The following is a 21,635-nucleotide window of genomic DNA, read 5'->3' as shown; positions in this document are numbered from 1 at the left end:
TTTATTTTTTTTCTTCTTGAGCACTCCCTTCTTTTCCAGTGTACTCTTGCAAGCTCAGTGCATAATTTGATTCAGCATCAACAAAAGCCCATACTTACACACTCTACGTAAGTTTCGACTTCATATAACCCTCAGAAAGAGAAAAATTGTTTATCTATTGAAACATACGAATGAGAATTGTAATTTGACTTGAGTTGGTTGACAAACAATTTGACATTGTCTCAGATAGCAGCACGTTCATCATTTTTTCTCCTTTTGTTTCTTGTAGTGATGTCATCAAATCTGATGAACATAGACGACTGCTGAAATCAAATTTGAGACATTGAAGCAAGGAAAATGTCTCCTTTGTACATAGCGTCTGTGATCCACAACAGTTCTATAGACTCCTGTTTAATTTTCTGAACACGCGCAGTTATCAGCACTCCAAAATATGAGTACATTTCATCAACATCTTTCGGCAACCATTGTTTCTTCTTTTTCTGGATATCTTGCATTTCATTCCTCATAATATCTGTATACCTTTTTGTTGGTGAAGTCCACAAGGAATTCTTAAAATGCTGTTGTCAAAGAACTACTTGAAAGCTTCACTTGCTGATTTAGCTCCACTAGATGCTCCTGTAACTCCTGGAAGCACTTCAATATTATTATGAACTGATTGATGCGTAGCTTTTCGTGGATTTATCGACCAAGATCTTCCATTTTTACTTATAAGATTTTTATCACTTGGTATATTATCATCATCATCATCATCATCAACAACACTATTTCCTATTTCATCTGCTATTTCTTCTATTACCTCTATCACATACTCATTTCCTGAAGATTCTGATTCAATGTTATTATTTAGTTCTTCACTATCACTATCATTCTGTGTCATGGAAATTACTTCACTAAGGTTCTCTGGGTTATTTAGGTCATACATGTTGTGGTACCTTTATGACATTTTTGTTTCAGTAACACAAACAACACTTTTAACACCTCAGATCAGTGAATAAAATCTTCTCAGTTTTCAAACCGCGTCTATTGAAATAAAATTCCCGAGCTTTTGATGGCTGTCTCTGCCATTGTTGTTAGGAGTAAAACCTATGATTGCTGGGGCTGCCGCAGTTTTCTGCATATAGGTTGTGATTGCAGCTGAGGATGTCAGACTAACCTCCAGCCGTATACTAATGAAAGCTAAGCCACCGAAATCTAATATTAGCCAATAGGAATGATGTGGCTTACACTTATTGCGTGAAAATGACAACTTGACTGTCTTGTCATCTGACAAAGGAAATGACACCGTGGTTCTGAACACTGAAGGTACTACATTTATTAGATGACTTAAACCGGAAGCTTAGTCGCAGTCTGACACAGGCCATCATCAGAAAGACAGTGAAGTTATTAAAAGACTGCGGGTTACCAGAAAAGGTGGTTAAGAAATTAAGGCCTTGTACTGCAAGACCTCCCAGGCTTTATTTATTGCTGAAGATACACAAAGAAAATGTCCCCCTTACACACATTGTTAGTGCAATCAGTTTGCCCACCTACAGACTGGCAAAACATTTTGCAGGATTATTAGTGCCAAAACTGAAACAATATGAACACCATGTTGAAATACTCAAGAAAATGAAAATAGGCCAAAATGATGTAATGGTTAGCCTGGACATTATCACTTTTTACAAGGGTGCCAGTTCAGGATACACTAGATATTTTGGCCCCACAGTTTCCACCTGGAAGTGTCAAGTTGTTCCATCATATTTGAATGACAACAGACTTCTTTGTATTGCAATGAATATTATGAAATGATGGATGGCACAGTGATGGGATCGATGGGATCACCATTGTCTCTGGCAGTAGTGAATTTCTTCATGGAGCACTTTGAGGAGTTTGCTCTGAACTTTGCGGCATTGCGTCCATCTTGCTTCCTAAGGTATGTTGAAGACACCATCCTGATATTGCCTCACAGTGAAAGTTCACTGCAGCAGTTCATTGATTGCATTAACAGTGTCCATTCCAACATTAAATTTACCATCAAGGTGGAGAAGGATGGGAAGCTACCGTTCTTGTATGTTTTAGTTTGCAAAAGGCAGGAGGCCGGCTTGGTCATTCAGTATACAGGAAACTGACACACAATAATCAATCCGTCAACACCCATAGGTTTCACCAACCCATACACAAGAAAGAGGTCTTAAACATCTTAATACATGGAGCAAAAGTTATTTCTGATGACAATCACCTACAGTCTGAATTGCAGCACTTGAGACATGTATCCAGAGAGAATGGTTATAACAAGAGAGACATTGCAAACACTTTCAGGTGCCACCAAAGATGAATCAGCAGAAGAGGCCAAGCCAGCTGCTTTCCTGCCACAATGTTGGACAAGGAGCATCAAGTTAGGGTGTGTGCTACAGAGACATGGATTTAGACCGGTGTTCCGTTCAGCCGCCAAGATACGAAGTGTCTTCACCCTGTCAAAGACGACACAGTCCTTTGTGTGTCTAGTATATATGGTGTCCATTGCAAATGCGATAACATCTATGTAGATCACAGGTTTGCACAGTTGCACAATGTTGTATCGAGTACAAGCAGCATATTAAACAAAGTGAGCACAAGTTGGCCATGTCCAGCACTGTTTGGAAAATGGGCACAAATGCAGTTTGAAAACATGGGAGTTTTGGCTCATGTGTCAACATATTGGAATATTCCACGACTGGGAAATGAATAATAAGCAACAATTTTAACTGAGACCCCGGGATATCCAGTTCGTAGGGTGTGGGGGGTGAGCTTCGGATGTCGAGAGGAAGCAAAGACAGATGCTTGATGCTTGTATAGAGGCAGAAATGGCAGTTTCAAATGTGGCTCCGGCCCCTCACATCACCTGATGTCACTTGGTCCCTGGTGGGCTGGAGCTGCTATGAGCTGCCGAACTCACTTTCCACATATGTGTTGTTTTTACCCTCTCTGATTGGTGTTAGAGGCTGCAATTTCACTTATATAAGTGGAAAACCATGCCAAAATGGCAGTCAGTGGTTTTACTCATGATGATGATGGCAGAGAGAGCCCTCAAAAGCTCGAGAATTTTATTCAAATTGACGTGATTTGAAAATGGAGATTATTTTATTCAGGCATGCTGCAACGAAGACTCTGAAGTCTCAGATAAGTGCCAAATAATAAACTAAACGAAGTTGGACAAAACAACTAGTCATACTGCCAGTGTTGAAGGTACTGAAATGTTTGTTAGTGGCATAATTAATTTGGTGACATGAAATATTTTATAACAATTCCTGTGGCACAGTTCTTATGATAATTTTTCAATAATGTGTATTTTACCAACAATGAAACAGTTCCTTGTTTGCCCCTTGCATTTGTCACAAATATGCAAAGTGTTTATGGGATGACAAAGACAGACATTTTCCTTAGATCAGGCACATCAGTGGAATGAAGACAAATCATATCCTGAAAAATAAGTTCTCATCTTAATCTCTTAGTTATGTAACCAACACAAGAGATGTGAGGTAACAAGTGTATCTGAAAATAAGAGAAAGTGTCATTAAGTACAACCACCGATTTCGTGTCAAAATAAGAAAAAAATATAGCTTTCGGTTCTTGACTTTCCCCACTTGGTAGGCTCAAGTTAACTTGCATTTTTAAAAATGAATTAGTTGTCAGCAGTCGGGAAGTGTTTCTTTTTTGAGTCGTTTAGAATATTGTCATTAAAGAAAGCACATGGAATTTTCTGACTGGTGAAAGGATTAAAATCCTTGTTTGTATAGCTACATCATGATTTAAAATGCTTTAATACTCAAATGACAGATTTCTAAGAGTATTACAGTTGCTTTCCTCAAGGTGTAAACTATACATATCCCGAGAGAGGCTGCTGTGACATGCTGTAACTGTCTGCTATTGTACTATTTAGATAAAGTAATTGTTGAAAAGAGTATTGTGAAGCATCCTATTCTTATTTATCAGCACACTTACCAGTGGTACTTTCACTCCACGAGATGAGATTCTTACAGTATTAGTTGCAATGCTGCTAACAGGTTACCAAATATGTTACTGAACTTTTTTTCTCCAAATCAAGTATTTATGTCCATTATTTCTGAATTTCCATGAATTTATGATAACTATTAGTTCTCTTTTTCTGAGGCAGTGCTCTACAATATTGCATTTGGGAGCGTTGGCTGTAAAAACGTGGAAGATCTTTATTAAGGTACGAATGATTTGGGCTCAGCAGCCAAAAAAGCTGATCTAACACCCACAAGAGGACACACTATAAAAATATCATTAATTATACAAATGTGTAAGTCCTTTATGGTGTTTTGTTTCAGGAACCTACTAAGGAGAAAAAGAAAAAAAAGAAGAAAGATAAAGAAAAAAGGAAGGAAGAAGGTGAGGCAGCGTGAAATTTATGGAGTGAGCCATTTGAAAGAGAAATAGGTTTTTCATTTAGGACTGCTATATTGTGTGATTATTCTGTTTAAATTAAACAGATAATAAATGTGGCGTGGTGGTTTTAAAGACAGTGAAAGTAAAAATGGCAGCCCAGGCACTGTCATTTGTTATTTGTACAAATAAATTTTTTATATATGTATTTGTATCTGTTGTTTTTAACTTTCACATAGGTGCAGCAGAAAAATAAAACCTTTTCTGTGCAAACCCCTCACCTTATCCATGTAAAAATAATTACTATAAATGACTGACTGGTAATAAGTTCATATACTTACTGTTGCTGTATTTTGAATTTCCATTTATGCGTTACTAAATGTGCTTGAATTTGAAAATATTGTCAAAAAGAGATGTGAAGCTCCTGCCATAGTGGCAGCAGTCTAATCTTTACACCTGAGAAAGGAGGACTGCGGTTGCAACAGTGTTTGCTTCTGTATTCTTAAAAAGACTAGCATTGTCATATGATAGGTGTGAACAACAATTAAGTTTTGATTGTCACTTTTTTGTGGCTTTAACAGTCAAAACTTTAATACTGCAACTGTTACTAAATCCTGATCTATTAAAAAATTACCTACAAGAAATCAATTAGTTGAAGAAAGAGACAGATACAATCTAGAGCATTTTTACTCTTTAATCAAATACAAATAGTTACTGCAGTTACTTTGAGTGCTGAAATCATATAAGTGGCAGAAACAACGATCCAGTGAAATCATTGACCACCCATTTATAAAAATGTCACAGCAAACATTGCATATGGTAACAAATCACCAAGTAATGATGCCTTGGAAGGGCATGGTCCAACCCGACATGTTGAAGCCTACCCTGAAACTTTTCTCACAAGAAGAAAACACTGAAAGTAAGGCACTGCCAAAATTTTAGCTGCCAAGGCCCACTGCAAGTAGGTTTTTTTTAAAAAAATGTTGAAGTTACTTATTTTTGCTGTATGGAGAACCTCTTACAGCAGTGGTTTGCACAGCTGTTAATGCATATTGAGCGAGTCGGTGAATACGCAGACACAGTGATGACAAGTAACATTGTGTAATGTCCAAAGAGCACACAGCTGAATTTGAAATGCTTAAATCGTACCAAAAATGTCTCAAATCATTAATTTTTTGAACAGCATGAACTCGACAGCTAAGCTGTTGGATGTGTGATTGTTACACAAGCGATGAGAAAATAGAGGCAGTGTGTGATATTACATTACAGAAGACTGCCATTAAATGGGACTTTAATTTATTGACATGAAATATTTTATAGCAATCCCTGTAACACAGTTCTTATGCTAATTTTTGAATAACGCATATTTTACGTACAGTGACACAGATCCTTGTTCCCTGCAGTTGTCCAAAATGATAAGTGTCTTTTGGATGATAAAAACAAGCATTTTCTTTACATCAGGCACACCTGATACAAATCAATGCATTCAGGCACTTCTTTATAATTATTAGTACTGTGTCAATTACAAGACTTCTGCAACCAAACAGTTCTTGTTTTAATGTTTGGTCCTAATTTGCCTTGAGGTTCATAAAAACGGATATAAAGTTGTGGAAACCTTAATCTACTGATACTTACCACTTGCATTGTTGTATACTAATGTGCCATAGCATTCAATGACTGCACAGCGGCTCTGTCTTCTTTTATCATTTACAAGTGCAGTTTGCACATAGATCTTGCACGAAATTGACTGACTGCCTTTATACTTATCTTTTTAAGGGATAACAGGATCTCGTCTGCTACAAATTTCTCTATAGTATTACCTATTAATGACATTTGTAGATGTTAACCTGAAGTAAATAATTTTGCAACTTCCTTTTCTGTGTGATTTCCTGAATCTGTCTAACCAGACGGCACAGTCTCATACATCTCTCTCTGTAATAGTGCATTGACTATGACAGGAAGCTCTAAATCTTTTGTATAGTTGTTTTTTTCACTCGTTTCAAAGTTTCATTTTGATGCCCACTTTACATTTAGGTAAATATCTCTTCCATTTATACAATTTACTTTCAGATTTTATGAAGCGAAACAGTTCACTTTAAGTGCTTTCCTTCCTTCGTTTAACCAAAAATTTTACAGCCTTTTCTTGTTACTGAAAGCTATTACTGTAAAAGTTTCTTTGAGCTTGGAAGGTAATTGTATTTTTGTTCTGGACTTTAATTAGCACATCAGTCATTGTGCAAACCGCAATTCATGGAATCGTCAGTTATTGCTAGTTTCTTCTAGTGCTTACACAATTCCTAATAAAATGTTGACATCATTGGAATAAATTTTCAAGATATTAACTAATAAATAACATGTATATAGGTCTCAGGAGAAATGTATGATTTCGATAGCATACCATGTTGTTCATATTTTATCTTTGAAAGCTGAAAAATATATTGGGTTTCACATTAATGTGAAACTCTGGAACCCACACACACAGATGCTAATAGCGAGCACAAACAAAGAGGAAACAAAGAAAATTAAATTCAGTTTCATCTCCACCGTTAACGGCAATACAACAAAGGGAACTGTTAATAATTATGGATATTAAATGAGTTGAGAATCCTAGTGAATAGTAATTGTGTACAATTGTGACAGAGAAGCTGTCAACGAAAACAAAATCAGCTTACAAATTACGGATGTGTTTTACCATGTTACCTGTTTACCGATGTTATGACAACTGGGGTTGAGTGCAATCTGTGTTGCGCATATGCTCTCTGCTACAACTAAGGTAGGGGTGTACATTTCTCCAGCCGCCTGGTGAGCTACAAATTTGGTAATTTTAACCTTATGTTGCTTTGAGTAACAAGATAAGGCTGTAAAATTTTTGGTTAAACAAAGGAAAGAAAGTGAACTGTTTCGCTTTGTCACTGTTGCATTTCGAAATCTTTTCTGTCATATATATATATATGATGTGACTTACCATACGAAAGCGCTGGCAGGTCGATAGAAAAACAAACACACACACACACACACACACACACACACACAAAATACTAGCTTTCGCAACCAATGGTTGCTTCGTCAGGAAAGAGGGAAGGAGAGGGAAAGACGAAAGGATGTGGGTTTTAAGGGAGAGGGTAAGGAGTCATTCCAATCCCGGGAGCGGAAAGACTTACCTTAGGGGGAAAAAAGGACAGGTATGCGCGCGCGCCACACACACACACACACACACACACACACACACACACACACACACACACACACACACACACATCCATCCGCACATACACAGACACAAGCAGACATTTGTAAAGGCAAAGAGTTTGGGCAAACTCTTTGTCTTTAAATATGTCTGCTTGTGTCTGTATATATGTGTGTGTGTGTGTGTGTGTGTGTGTGTGTGTGTGTGCGCGCGCGCGAGTGTATACCCGTCCTTTTTCCCCCCCCTAAGGTAAGTCTTTCGGCTCCCGGGATTGGAATGACTCCTTACCCTCTCCCTTAAAACCCACATCCTTTCGTCTTTCCCTCTCCTTCCCTCTTTCCTGATGAGGCAACAGTTTGTTGCGAAAGCTTGAATTTTGTGTGTATGTTTGTGTTTGTTTGTGTGTCTATCGACCTGCCAGCGCTTTCGTTTGGTAAGTCACATCATCTATGATGTGACTTACCAAACAAAAGTGCTGGCAGGTCAATAGACACACAAAATTCAAGCTTTGGCAACCAACCGTTGCTTCGTCAGGGAAGAGGGAAGGAGAGGGAAAGGCGAAGGGATGTGGGTTTTAAGGGAGAGGGTAAGGAGTCATTCCAATCCCGGGAGCGGGAAAGACTTACCTTAGGGGGAAAAAAGGACAGTTATACACTCGCACACACACACACACACACACACACACACACACACACACACACACATCCATCCGCACATACACAGACACAAGCAGACATTTGTAAAGGCAAAGAGTTTGGGCAGAGATGTCAGTCGAGGCAGAGGTACAGAGACAAAGATGTTGTTGAAAGACAGGTGAGGTATGAGCGGCGGCAAATTGAAATTAGAAATTAGCGGAGATTGAGGCCTGGCGGATAACGAGAAGAGAGGATATACTGAAGGGCAAGTTCGCATCTCCGGAGTTCTGACAGGTTGGTGTTAGTGGGAAGTATCCAGATAACCCGGACGGTGTAACACTGTGCCAAGATGTGCTGGCTGTGCACCAAGGCATGTTTAGCCACAGGGTGATCCTCATTACCAACAAACACTGTCTGCCTGTGTCCATTCATGCGAATGGACAGTTTGTTGCTGGTCATTGCCCCATAGAAAGCTTCACAGTGTAGGCAGGTCAGTTGGTAAATCACGTGGGTGCTTTCACACGGGGCTCTGCCTTTGATCGTGTACACCTTCCGGGTTACAGGACTGGAGTAGGTGGTGGTGGGAGGGTGCATGGCACAGGTTTTACGTCGGGGGTGGTTACAAGGGTAGGAGCCAGAGGGTAGGGAAGGTGGTTTGGGGATTTCATAGGGATGAACTAAGAGGTTACGAAGGTTAGGTGGACGGCGGAAAGACACTCTTGGTGGAGTGGGGAGGATTTCATGAAGGATGGATCTCATTTCAGGGCAGGATTTGAGGAAGTCGTATCCCTGCTGGAGAGCCACATTCAGAGTCGGATCCAGTCCCGGAAAGTATCCTGTCACAAGTGGGGCACTTTTGTGGTTCTTCTGTGGGGGATTCTGGGTTTGAGGGGATGAGGAAATGGCTCTGGTTATTTGCTTCTGTACCAGGTAGGGAGGGTAGTTGCGGGATGTGAAAGCTGTTGCAGGTTGTTGGTGTAATGATTCAGGGATTCCGGACTGGAGCAGATTCGTTTGCCACGAAGACCTAGGCTGTAGGGAAAGGACCGTTTTGACGTGGAATTGGTGGCAGCTGTCGTAATGGAGGTACTGTTGCTTGTTGGTGGGTTTGATGTGGACGGACGTGTGTAGCTGGCCATTGGACAGGTGAAGGTAAACGTCAAGGAAAGTGGCATGGGATTTGGAGTAGGACCAGGTGAATCTGATGGAACCAAAGGAGTTGAGGTTGGAGAGGAAATTCTGGAGTTCTTCTTCACTGTGAGTCCAGATCATGAAGATGTCGTCAATAAATCTGTACCAAACTTTGGGTTGGCAGGCCTGGGTAACCCAGAAGGCTTCCTCTAAGCCACCCATGAATAGGTTGGCGTACGAGGGGGTCATCCTGGCACCCATGGCTGTTTCCTTTAATTGTTGGTATGCCTGGCCTTCGAAAGTGAAGAAGTTGTGGGTCAGGATGAAGCTGGCTAAGGTAATGAGGAAAGAGGTTTTAGGCAGTGTGGCAGGTGATCGGCGTGAAAGGAAGTGCTCCATCGCAGCGAGGCCCTGGACATGCGGAATATTTGTGTATAAGGAAGTGGCATCAATGGTTACAAGGATGGTTTCCGGGGGTAACAGACTGGGTAAGGATTTCAGGCGTTCGAGAAAGTGGTTGGTGTCTTTGATGAAGGATTGGAGACTGCATGTAATGGATTGAAGGTGTTGACCTACATAGGCAGAGATACGTTCTGTGGGGGCTTGGCAACCAGCTACAATGGGACGGCCGGGATGATTGGGTTTGTGAATTTTAGGAAGAAGGTAGAAGGTAGGGGTGCGGGGTGTCGGTGGGGTCAGGAGGTTGATGGGAGTCAGGTGAAAGGTTTTGTAGGGGGCCTAAGGTTCTGAGGATTCCTTGAAGCTCCGCCTGGACATCAGGAATGGGATTACCTTGGCAAACTTTGTAAGTAGTGTTGTCTGAAAGCTGGCGCAGTCCCTCAGCCACATACTCCGGATGATCAAGTACTACGGTCGTGGAACCCTTGTCCGCCGGAAGAATGACGATGGATCGGTCAGCCTTCAGATCACGGATAGCCTGGGCTTCAGCAGTGGTGATGTTGGGAGTAGGATTAAGGTTTTTTAGAAGGATTGAGAGGCAAGGCTGGAAGTCAGAAATTCCTGGAAAGTTTGGAGAAGGTGATTTTGAGGAAGAGGAGGTGGGTCCCGCTGTGACGGAGGACGGAACTGTTCCAGGCAGGGTTCAATTTGGATGGTGTCTTGGGGAGTTGGATCATTAAGAGTAGGATTAGGATCATTTTTCTTCGTGGCAAAGTGATATTTCCAGCAGAGAGTACGGGTGTAGGACAGTAAATCTTTGACAAGGGCTGTTACCAAACAAAAGTGCTGGCAGGTTGATAGACACACAAACAAACACACACACACAAAATCCAAGCTTTCGCAACCAACGGTTGCTTCATCAGGAAAGTGGGAAGGAGAGGGAAAGACGAAAGGATGTGGGTTTTAAGGGAGATGGTAAGGAGTCATTCCAATCCTGGGAGCGGAAAGACTTACCTTTGGGGGAAAAAAAAGGACAGGTATACACTCGCATACACACATATCCATCCGCACATACACAAACACAAGCAGACATTTGTGAAGGGAAAGAGTTTGGGCAGAGGTGTCAGTCGAGGCAGAAGTACAGCGGCAAAGATGATGCTGAATGGCAGGTGAGGTATGAGCGGCGGCAACTTGAAATTAGCGGCGTTGAGACCAGGTGGGTAACGAGAAGAAAGGATATACTGAAGGGCAAGTTCCCATCTCCGGAGTTCGGATAGGTTGGTGTTAGTGGGAAGTATCCAGATAACCTGGACGGTGTAACACTGTGCCAAGATGTGCTGGCTGTGCACCAAGGCATGTTTAGCCACAGGGTGATCCTCATTACCAACAAACACTGTCTGCCTGTGTCCATTCATGCGAATGGACAGTTTGTTGCTGGTCATTCCCACATAGAAAGCTTCACAGTGTAGGCAGGTCAGTTGGTAAATCACGTGGGTGCTTTCACACGGGGCTCTGCCTTTGATCGTGTACACCTTCCGGGTTACAGGACTGGAGTAGGTGGTGGTGGGAGGGTGCATGGGACAGGTTTTACATCAAGGGCGGTTACAAGGGTAGGAGCCAGAGGGTAGGGAAGATGCTTTCATCCCTATGAAATCCCCAAACTCTTTGCCTTTACAAATGTCTGATTGTGTCTGTGTATGTGCGGATGGATATGTGTGTGTATGCGAGTGTGTACCCGTCCTTTTTTCCCCCGAAGGTAAGTCTTCCCGCTCCCGGGATTGGAATGACTCCTTACCCTCTCCCTTAAAACCCACATTCTTTCGTCTTTCCCTCTCCTTTCCTCTTTCCTGATGAAGCAACTGTTGGTTGCGAAAGCTTGAAGTTTGTGTGTATGTTTGTGTTTGTTTGTGTGTCTATCAACCTGCCAGCGCTTTCTTTTGGTAAGTCACATCTTCTTTGTTTGTAGATATATTTTTCCCACGTGGAATGTTTCCCGTGTGTGTGTGTGTGTGTGTGTGTGTGTGTGTGTGTGTGTGTGTGTGTGTGTGTGTGTGTGTGTGTGTGCGCGAGCGAGCGAGCGAATCTATACCTGTCCTTTTTTTCCCCCTAAGGTAAGTCTTTCCGTTCTCGGAATTGGAATGACTCCTTACCCTCTCCCTTAAAACCCACATTCTTTCGTCTTTCCCTCTCCTTCCCTCTTTCCTGAGAAGCAACCGTGGGTTGCGAAAGCTTGAAATTTGTGTTTTTTATTGTGTCTATCTACCAGCGCTTTCTCGTTTGGTGTGTGTTGCAGTGCTTCTTAGCAGCTAAAATTTTGACGTGATGTTTCTTTTGGTGTATTCTTTCTGTATAAAAATATTTCAGAGGAGGTTTCAAAATGTTGGATTGGATCGTACTCATTAGATGCACGCCAATAGACACTGTGTACAGCACTAACTGCCTCTAGCATCAAACATACGAATCCTTAGGTGGTTACAAGAATCACTTGTAGGAAGTGGTAATTTTGCTGGCTATGATGTTATTAATGGCAGAATATTCAATCTTAAGTTGACTTGATAGGACTACATGTGAGCTATCTCTGCAATCAGTGACTTGTGGGTTGTTTTTTTCTCTGTCTCCAGTACCCTGTTGTGACACCATACCAGAAACTGAAGATAGCTAGTCACCTCTAATTAAACTCTTTCCAGTCTTCAAAAAAAAAAAAAAAAAAAAAAAAAATTGATAAAAGGCTGTGCAGTTGAACACTGTTTAATCTTCCACAGCATTTCACTGTCTGCTTCTGTTTGCCTCCAGCAAAGGATTCCCTGCAGACAACGCTATGTAAATTCCTCCCATAACTAGATGAGAAAACAACTCTTTTTGTATATTCTGTTATTTTACTAGGTGTTTGGTTGTAAGAACAATAAAATTTTACTTCAAAATCTAAAATATTATGATACAGTGGTATATCTCTTTCATGTATGGAATCACACATCCTTAACAGAAAACTGAATCATATGTGGGCAAACTGAATAAAACTGAACTCGCAATGGAGCATATAAAATGCCAGTCTCACTATTCTCGACCAAAATTAATTTGCTTTAAAGGACTGTTCAGTATCTGTAACATTTGCTGATGACGGAAGCATGCTAATCAAGGGCCAAATACAATGGACCACAAAGAATTCTGACACAGTTTCATTTCGGGCGCAAACTTTAATGCCTGCTTCGGGAACCAACTTTTGTTTGTTTAAACATGCATAATGTGAGCCTTTGTGCCGTGAAGACCAACAGCTTACTGTGAAGCAGTTGTAGGTCAGTTTAGTCTGCAACTGGGCTGTCTCTGGTAGGCTACTTACCTGGTGGCTCATTACGCTACCTTGAACCGGGACACTGACTCACGGAGGCACGAAAATCACTCGCACGAGTCCCACAATTAGTGGTAATACTGCGGTCGTCATATAAGTGTCATAAGCAAAAGAGGTAATAAAAACACACAAACAGCTTTCTATTCACTGTTTATCGATTATATTGTTTCAACTATGATGATCATCATTTGTTGGCTAGACAGACAAAAGGTTACACACCACTGTGCCAAAAAGAAATGTACACCACATATTCCCCTGTTTAGAGGAATGAGGTGAATAAATATTCAGCAGTACCTATATCAGAACTATCCTTTCAATTACTGTATTGTACTTCGTCTGGAACCCACTTGAGCATTGTTACAAAATAGCCACATATTTAATCCATTCTCATAGTCATTAATTATAATTAATGTAAATGTGTAGATACATTAAGTATGACAAAACCCTAAAATGTCTTTACCACAATTTGTCATTTCTTCAATGCAGCGATAATGGAAACTAATCTACCATGAGGACATATTAGCCAGTTATACTGTGAGCTTGATCTTCAGCTGAGTTAAGGTAATACATGAGCTTGGTTGCTTATACTAAGCTATGCTTATACTTTAAAAAAAAAAAATTAAAAAAATGCGTAAACCAAACCATATGATTTGCATAAAATAAGGGAAAGGCAACCGTTCACCTATAGCAAACAGATGTGTGGCACATAGACACATGTAACTAAATAGTATTTACACTTGGTGTTGAACTCTTGCTGTTTGTCTTCTGTTTTTTCCATCCAGAAATTTGCATTGTTGTGTTATACAACTGTCATTTACAAGGGTTATCCACAAATTAAAGACCCTGTTTATTTTAAAAATTGAGAAGATTTTGTTTGTACAAGACGTTCATACATTGCTGCTCTATTTTTCTACTTAATCTCCATCCTTTTTGAGTCTGGGAATGAGGTCTGCAATTAGCTTGACAATTCTTCCTGGACTTCCTCGTCAGTTGAGACATGTTTCGTCATCTATATATGATTCAGTTCAAAATCTCATCTCCTGCCCTTTCAAAATGGTCCAAAAATTTCTGAGCACTATTCACACAATTTTTCTTGTGGACCTCTTGTCAAAATTTTTGGCTCCCAGGGAGCGCATTCCTTCCTGTATCCCAATTTTTATTTATTTATTTATTTATTTATTTTTTTGTGTAAATGGTTTGGATCATTGGTTTGCTGACTTCAGGAATCGAAATTGCAAGTTCCTGGACTGTTGGACAGCGGTCTTCATGAAGTTTAGCCTAAATTTTCTCCAACAGTGTGTCATCAATTGAAGATCTTCTCCTTCCGTCCTTTTCATGCACACTGGTTCTATAGCTGAACATACCAATTCCTAACAATACACTGGTTAATCATATCGCCATTAAATGGCTGTCAGAGAACGAAATAACTGGGAGGACCTTCTCTGAGTTAAGAAACTGAGCAACCCTGCACATCTTCCATTTGGCAGAAAGCAACAGTAGAGTGTCCATTCTTAACAGCAGCCACAGCCAGACTGAATAAACTACGAAGCCATCAACTGCCTGTTGTGAAGCCTGTTCTACAAGATATTGTTGATGACCAGTGAAAAATTTGTACCCATGAAGTACTATCAGTTGTTCAAGTTCCCTGACTGATGGATCTCGAAAAGTTTTCGTATAATAACTGATACTACTGTCAACATGTCTCTTTTTGGTACTTGCTTCTATGGAAGGAAGATGGTTTGGCTGTAAGGGAGTGTGAGGAGTGGAGAAAGAATAACAATGTGTAGAGGGAGAACATCCACTTGTGTCTCGCTCAGTCCGGACAACCCACAGATGTGCTTGCTGGGTACTGATCAGCAGCTGTGGTACAACTAACACAAGGAAGTAACAAGGACTCAGGAAAGAGGATTATAGAGACATTCACGTTTAAATGTGCTGTTTATGTTATTTATTTCTAAATTGACTCGTACAACAGGAGAACATTTCACAAGGCTTCAAAAGAATTTTTTCACATACAAACAATAAGTGGCGTATTCAGAGAAACAGCAGCAAACTGATGAAATCCAAGGTTATGATTGAAATCAATTTTGATTATGACTGTAAAGAGTTTTTCAAATTTTTACAAGAAGCTAGAAGATTGCAGAGTTTTGCAGCTTCTGTAAATAAGTACTTGGAGATTACACATAATACATATATACAAATTTGTTAGATTTTATTCTGATTATATCTGTGTATAATACGCTATGAACAAATAAATAGTTTTTTGTTTAGATTAGATTAATTTTCATTCCATATATCCAAAGATGTGGGGATACTTGCATGTGTCGAACATGTCAGAAAACACAATATGACAAACATTTAGAACACTTGAATGTAATACTCATTTCTGAATTTGTGCCGGAAATGAGTCTTATACAACGCTTGTTCATTCTTTTAATTTTCTCCCATTTTTTGTAGTTACCTCAAAATTTGATACTGTGTGACATCACACACACACACACACACACACACACAACCCATAAAAAAAAAAAAAAAAAAAGAAAAAAAAAGTTTTTCATCAGCTCGGTTTCTTGCGTTACGGAACCTGTACAGAAAATGGGAATAGAGATGAACTAAAACATCATTTTCACCCTTTTTATTGCTCAGGAAAACCACACATTGCATGTTGTACCACCATACAGCGAGACCTTCAGAGGTGGTCATCTAGATTGCTGTACACACTAGTACGTCTAAAACCCAGTAGCATATCCTCTTGCATTGATGCATGCCTGTATTCGTTGTGGCACAATATGACAAAGTTCATTAAGGCATTGTTGGTCCAGATTGTCCCTCTCCTCAATGGTGATTCAGAGTCGATCCCTGAGAGTGGCTGGTGGGTCACGTCGTCTGTAAACAGCCCTTTTTAATCTATCCCAGGCGTGTTCAATAGGGGTCATGTCTGGAGAACATGCTGGCCACTTTAGTCAAGCGATGTCATTACCCTGAAGGAAATCATTCACAAAATGTGTGCAATTGGGGGCTGAATTGTCGTCCTTGAAGATGAATGCCTCGCCAAAATGCTGCCAATATGATTGCACTATCGGTTGGAGGATGGCATTCACCTATCGTACAGCCATTACGGCGCCTTGCTTAACCACCAGTGGCGTACATCGGCCCCACGTAATGCCACCCCAAAACAGCAGGGAACCTCCACCTTGTTGCACATTCGCTGGACTGTGGGTCTAAGGCATTCATCCTGACCGAGGTGCCTCCAAACACGTCTCCAACGATTGTCTGGTTGAAGGCATATGCAACCCTTATTGGTGAAGAGAATGTGATGCCAATCATGAGCAGTCCATTCGGCATGTTGTTGGGGCTCAGCTGTACTGCGCTGCATGCTGTGTTTGCAAAGATGGACCTTGCCTTGGATGTTGGGAGTGAAGTTTGGGTATCATGCAGCCTATTGCGCACAGTCAAAGGGACTGTGTCTGTGACAATATCCATAGACAACGTCTGCCTTCAGGAGTTCTGGAAACCAGGGTGATGCAAAACTTTTTTTGATGTGTGTAGTTAATCAGCTGAAATTTATTGTGACTAAATCTCCATCAAATCTCAGATGTTGATCAAACGTTCATCGCCCTATGTCCACAATCCTTTCTGGATTAGCTGCTTCGCACATGGATTAGAAAAGCATTTCCTCCATTTTAGATTAATGACATTTATGTCATAGGAAGAAAGATGAGGAATGGCAAAAGTATAAGTGAAATGAGACTTACGCCTCTCCCAAGACCACAGGTGGAACACAGGAGAGGAAAGTGCCCTGAAGCAAAATGGCTACTCTCTTTCCCTTTTCCCCCAGTTATGAACATTTCCAATTTGTGAGTCTTTTGTTGTGCCTATCTGCGACTCACCATCTCTGCTGTACGGTGAGTAGCAAGTTTCCTTTTCATGATATTGTAAACTATAGTTTATAGTACTCCTGTCTGCGTTTCAGAAAAATTATAATACTCAAACTGGCATTGTTTTCTTCCACATTTGAGTTATTGCAAGAGCTTTGTGTTTCAACATATCACTCTGGCAGTGATGTGTAACCCTGCGTACACCTAGCCAACAACTGATGGCTGTAATAGTTGAAGTCATATGGTAGTCCAGCATAGAAAGGTGTTAGTGGGCTTTTGTAAACGGTTTTGAATGTGACATATGGATGTACGCCATGCACCCTCAAGCTGGAACAATGATTACAGTGTTACTACGAGATGCAATGTCTGTGTGGGGTTTGTGCAACCTCCATGAGCTGATGTCCCGGTCTGGAGTAGTGTAATGTGCAACTGAGTAAAGAGTGCACCATGAAAATGCAGTATTACACTACGACGGAATAGAAGACGTCTAGAGAATTGTAAAAAATTTCAACAGTCTGGTGTACCATCTGAAATTGTGCATGCGAAGTATTTGCCTGATTACTAAATGTTTTAATATGGTAAGTAATATTGTACCGTGTGGTACAATGTAAGGAGTTGTTAAAAGAAGAACTATTCCACTGTAGAAAGTCAAGAATTGGTTGATGTTAATCAGATTTCAGCACAAGCAAAACTGCAGCAGTAACAAACTCCCTCAAGCAGTTCCATCATGGTCTAAGAAGAAAATTTAATTATAGACGAAGCAATTCAGAGCTTCAAGATGATAACAAATTTGAATTTGTACACACATATAGTTAAAGGGGAACAATGCATTCTGACACCATGGCAACTGGACCTGACTTAATTATGTGCTATAAATCAATGAAACTTAAGAAGAAAGATCCACTTTAAATGGAATATATGGAGAATGTGATATACAGTTGAAGATTTACCTATGATTCTTGCTGTTGTCATTAGCAAGTACATCAACAGCCGAAAGTTACAACAAAATAAGTAATAAGTTACATCTATGAAGATAAGATTTGAGAAGAAATAATTGTCAATGAACAATAACCAAATTAATCAAGAACTATTACAACTACGAAGAATTTTTAGCATTTAGAACTCATAAGATTGGTATCCGACTCTATTAAGGGCAATGACGTTTCCTTCAGGTCCAAAACTAAGCCACAGCAGCAGAAGGTAGCAACGTCAGCTGTGCATCTGCCAACAGCAACCCAGTTCATGTGGTTTCCCATCATCGCTTAGGTGCTGCAAGCCAACACAAGTAACTCTGATGAGCTGTGTTAAAGTCAAACTGAATGTTAACAGAATCTTCCATCGGTTCTTGGTTAGAACATCATTATAGTAAATGAAAAGCACCAGTTTGACTTTGTTCTACAATATTACTTTTATTGTTAACCGGTTTTCAGCTTACATGACCATCTTCAGACATTTACTGTGTGTGTGTGTGTGTGTGTGTGTGTGTGTGTGTGTGTGTGTTTGTTTTAGTCAATTAAAAAGTATTTGTGTTTAAAAGATCTTTTTTCCAGTATAGTTGTATTGTTAGCTGGAGAACATTAGCTTTAAACTGAATATGGTTAGAATTGTAAGCCTGGACTGACTATGCATATGGAGCAGTGTTTAAAAAACATATTCAGAACATTTACTGAACAGTTAACTAAGTCAAATATGAAAACAGGCACAAAAAGTGTTAGGTCGAATACCACTAATGCTAGTATAAAGGCTCAGAGTGATGACTTAAAGTGGGAATTGCAAGTAGCGAAATAAAAACTAGATGAGCACATAGTTGAGATGCAACGAGAAAAATTCAAAATAAATATTAAAACAGGTAAATTACTAGCTGAAATTTCAATTTCAATACAGTAGTTACACTCTGAAACTGTTAGAAAATGTGACTTAGTGAAGACTGAGGTTAATGAACAATCTGGAAACCTGAATAAAGATTTAAGATGGCTAAAGGTTTTAATGTACTAGAATTTACTGAAGTACATAAATAAGTCCCAGACACTGAAATCAGTTCAAATGCATTAGAATAGAATAAAGAATTAGATGTAATGGAAATGTCAGGTTCTACTTCTGCAACTTTGGAGAAGGGTTAAGAGCATTTAGTTGTTCAAAATGAACAGGAAAAATATTAAGTTACCTGTTGACACACTTCTTTAATCATATGACACGATTGATTATTTGGCGGACATTATTTAATTTTGGCTTGCAGTTTCAACTGAACTGATGGAATGATTACACAATAGATTTTAGTCAATTTAGAATGGTTATTTGGATTTTCACTGTCTAGCGGCATTTGATTCCTGTTTTTCTAACATGTATAATGTTTTCATAAGATTATATATTAATAACTTAATGTAACATTTGTTGAAGTGTTTACATTTACATTTAAACAGTAAGCTACAACAAGTGATAGCTACAAATATCTGTCAAAAATTGTAGAGAAATGTAAAGCAAATTTGAAGTGGAATGTAGGTGGCCTCGTGCCTACATTACACAAACTGATATACAAGGTTTTTGGAAATTCCCATTACAAGCTTGTCGGACTTGTAGATGGGAGTGAGTAGATAATATTTTGAACAGGAACCCATGCCTGGAAACAAACCATATCCGATCTGCAATCATTTGAAAACATGTTGGTAACACAACCACTTCTAAGTAATTTTTAGGTGTGGCCCAGTGCATCATTTGTTTTACAGTTCCATTCTTTAATAGCCAAAGAAATGGCTGACGTACTCGTTGACGAGTTCTCTTCAACATGATGGAGTACAGCTTCTTTCAATGTGGCTGTGCAGCATCTCTTTTGAACACCACATACATGCCTGCTGACAGTGAAGATACCTTTTTTCAAAGCTGTTGCACAATTGTGGCGAAGAATCGTGCTGGTGTATTCTGCAAACATGTATTCAACCATTCTGCTCTAACACTCATAAACAAATGAATGAAGCTTGAACCAGGCCATAGAGGTAGGATAGAAGTCAAATGATGTCAGCCTTTCTGACATAACCAACCCTGCCATGACTATTCTGTTGCATACTTATCTAGTAAACATATTTTCAAAGGCTGTAGTGCAGAAATGGTATGTTTTCGGGCATGGATTCCTATTTAAAGTATTATGTAACCACTCCCCTCTACAAGTCCAAGATGTTTGTGATGTGAATTCTTGAGCACCTTGGATGTGTTGACTGATGTATCCAGAAATGCCTCTTGTGATACACTTTTTAATGCCACTGGGATGGGGTGGTTGTAGTTGTGTGCAATTAGTCCTCAGGGGATTCACAATCTGTGTGAATGTTGTAGAGTGTCGCCTGCAAGGCTTGAAATGATTGTTAAATTCTTTCATATTTAGATATCTGAATAACTATCCTTCATCAAATGGCTCTGAGCACTATGGGACTTAACATCTATGGTCATCAGTCCCCTAGAACTTAGAACTACTTAAACCTAACTAACATAAGGACATCACACAACATCCAGTCATCACGAGGCAGAGAAAATCCCTGACCCGCCGGGAATCGAACCCGAACCCGAACCCGGGCGCGGGAAGCGAGAACGCTACCGCACGACCACGAGCTGCGGACAACTATCCTTCATCATTTACTATTCTATCTGCTTTAGATTATGTTTCCTTCTACTAATCCTCTCTGTTATACTGGAACAGTGAGATGCCAGCAGATGCTTCAGGTACAACAAAAAGATTGTTTTTATCCTGCAGGCATTACTCAGCAATTTTCACTGCAAATAATCAAGACTGAATAGGGACAATTTTGTATTTTTGGTTGCACAAGACTAATATTACATTACTCTCACAATAACATCTTGAGTGAGAATAGTTTGAAGGTGGCAGGTAATGTAACAATGAGAGTTTAAAATGAAGTATGATGCTTATGATCCTTTACATAACTCAGTCATCCTTTTGCTACAAATAGATTCACATTCAGAAATTTACTGAGAAAATTTTCTGATACTATTCAGTACATAGAAAAAGTTATTGCAATATACAGGGTGTAAATTGTAAGTTGACAAACCACTATAATTTGAAAAATAAGCTTCACACGAAAAAATGTTTAGAATCCAAAGTTGATTATTTTTGAGGGGGACATCTGCTGGTGCTAAAATTAGTGCGCCACTGCAGCCCCCTGGGGGTGGGGTGGGGTGGGGTGGGGTGGGGTGGGCGGCACCTTTAAAATTTCAAATGGGAATCCCCATTTTTTATTGCTGGATCAGATGCTAAATAAAAAACTATGTACATTTTGTCTTAAACATTGTTTTGATTCGTAGTAGTTGGTGCTGTAATTCAAGAAAATCCGTGTTCTCATTTTTGCATGGAAAATGGTTAAAGATAAATAAAAAATACTTATTTACTTCGTAAATTTTGATTCGCTAAAACTAAAACTTTCCCTCTCCCCCCTTAGGCTGAGGTTTGAGAGAGAGGAATTAGAATTTCACAAATGTTGACCCTAATATTAATGTTTTCTGCAGATATTCTTCTACATACGCATATTTTGTTTACGAAACAATGCTGAGGAACTGTATCAAATACTGTTGTACTTTGAAATTTCTGTTCCCTTTTTACTTTTGTAGCAAATGTAACTTAATCTAATCTCATTCTCTGCTGCAATGTTAGTTACTAAATCACAATCAGTAGACATATTTTGTTGAAAATTGTC

General features: G+C 39.7%; 1 protein-coding gene across 2 annotated transcripts in view; it reads left to right on the top strand.

Annotated features, from left to right (window-relative positions):
• Positions 1–4,573, top strand: part of LOC124798320 (H/ACA ribonucleoprotein complex subunit 4) — an 87,764-nt gene extending 83,191 nt beyond the window's left edge. For both annotated transcript variants that reach the window (XM_047261661.1, XM_047261660.1), the window contains one exon: positions 4,311–4,573. In XM_047261661.1, coding sequence (XP_047117617.1) covers positions 4,311–4,385 — 75 coding nt within the window. In that variant the 3' untranslated portion in view covers positions 4,386–4,573. The remainder of the gene's footprint in view (positions 1–4,310) is intronic.
• Positions 4,574–21,635: the final 17,062 nt, after the last annotated feature.

The sequence above is a fragment of the Schistocerca piceifrons genome, chromosome 5 (genome assembly GCF_021461385.2).
Source record: "Schistocerca piceifrons isolate TAMUIC-IGC-003096 chromosome 5, iqSchPice1.1, whole genome shotgun sequence".
NCBI classification, from domain to species: domain Eukaryota; kingdom Metazoa; phylum Arthropoda; class Insecta; order Orthoptera; family Acrididae; genus Schistocerca; species Schistocerca piceifrons.
Note: the sequence above shows the minus strand (reverse complement) of the source record. Positions and strands in the feature narration are given on the sequence as shown.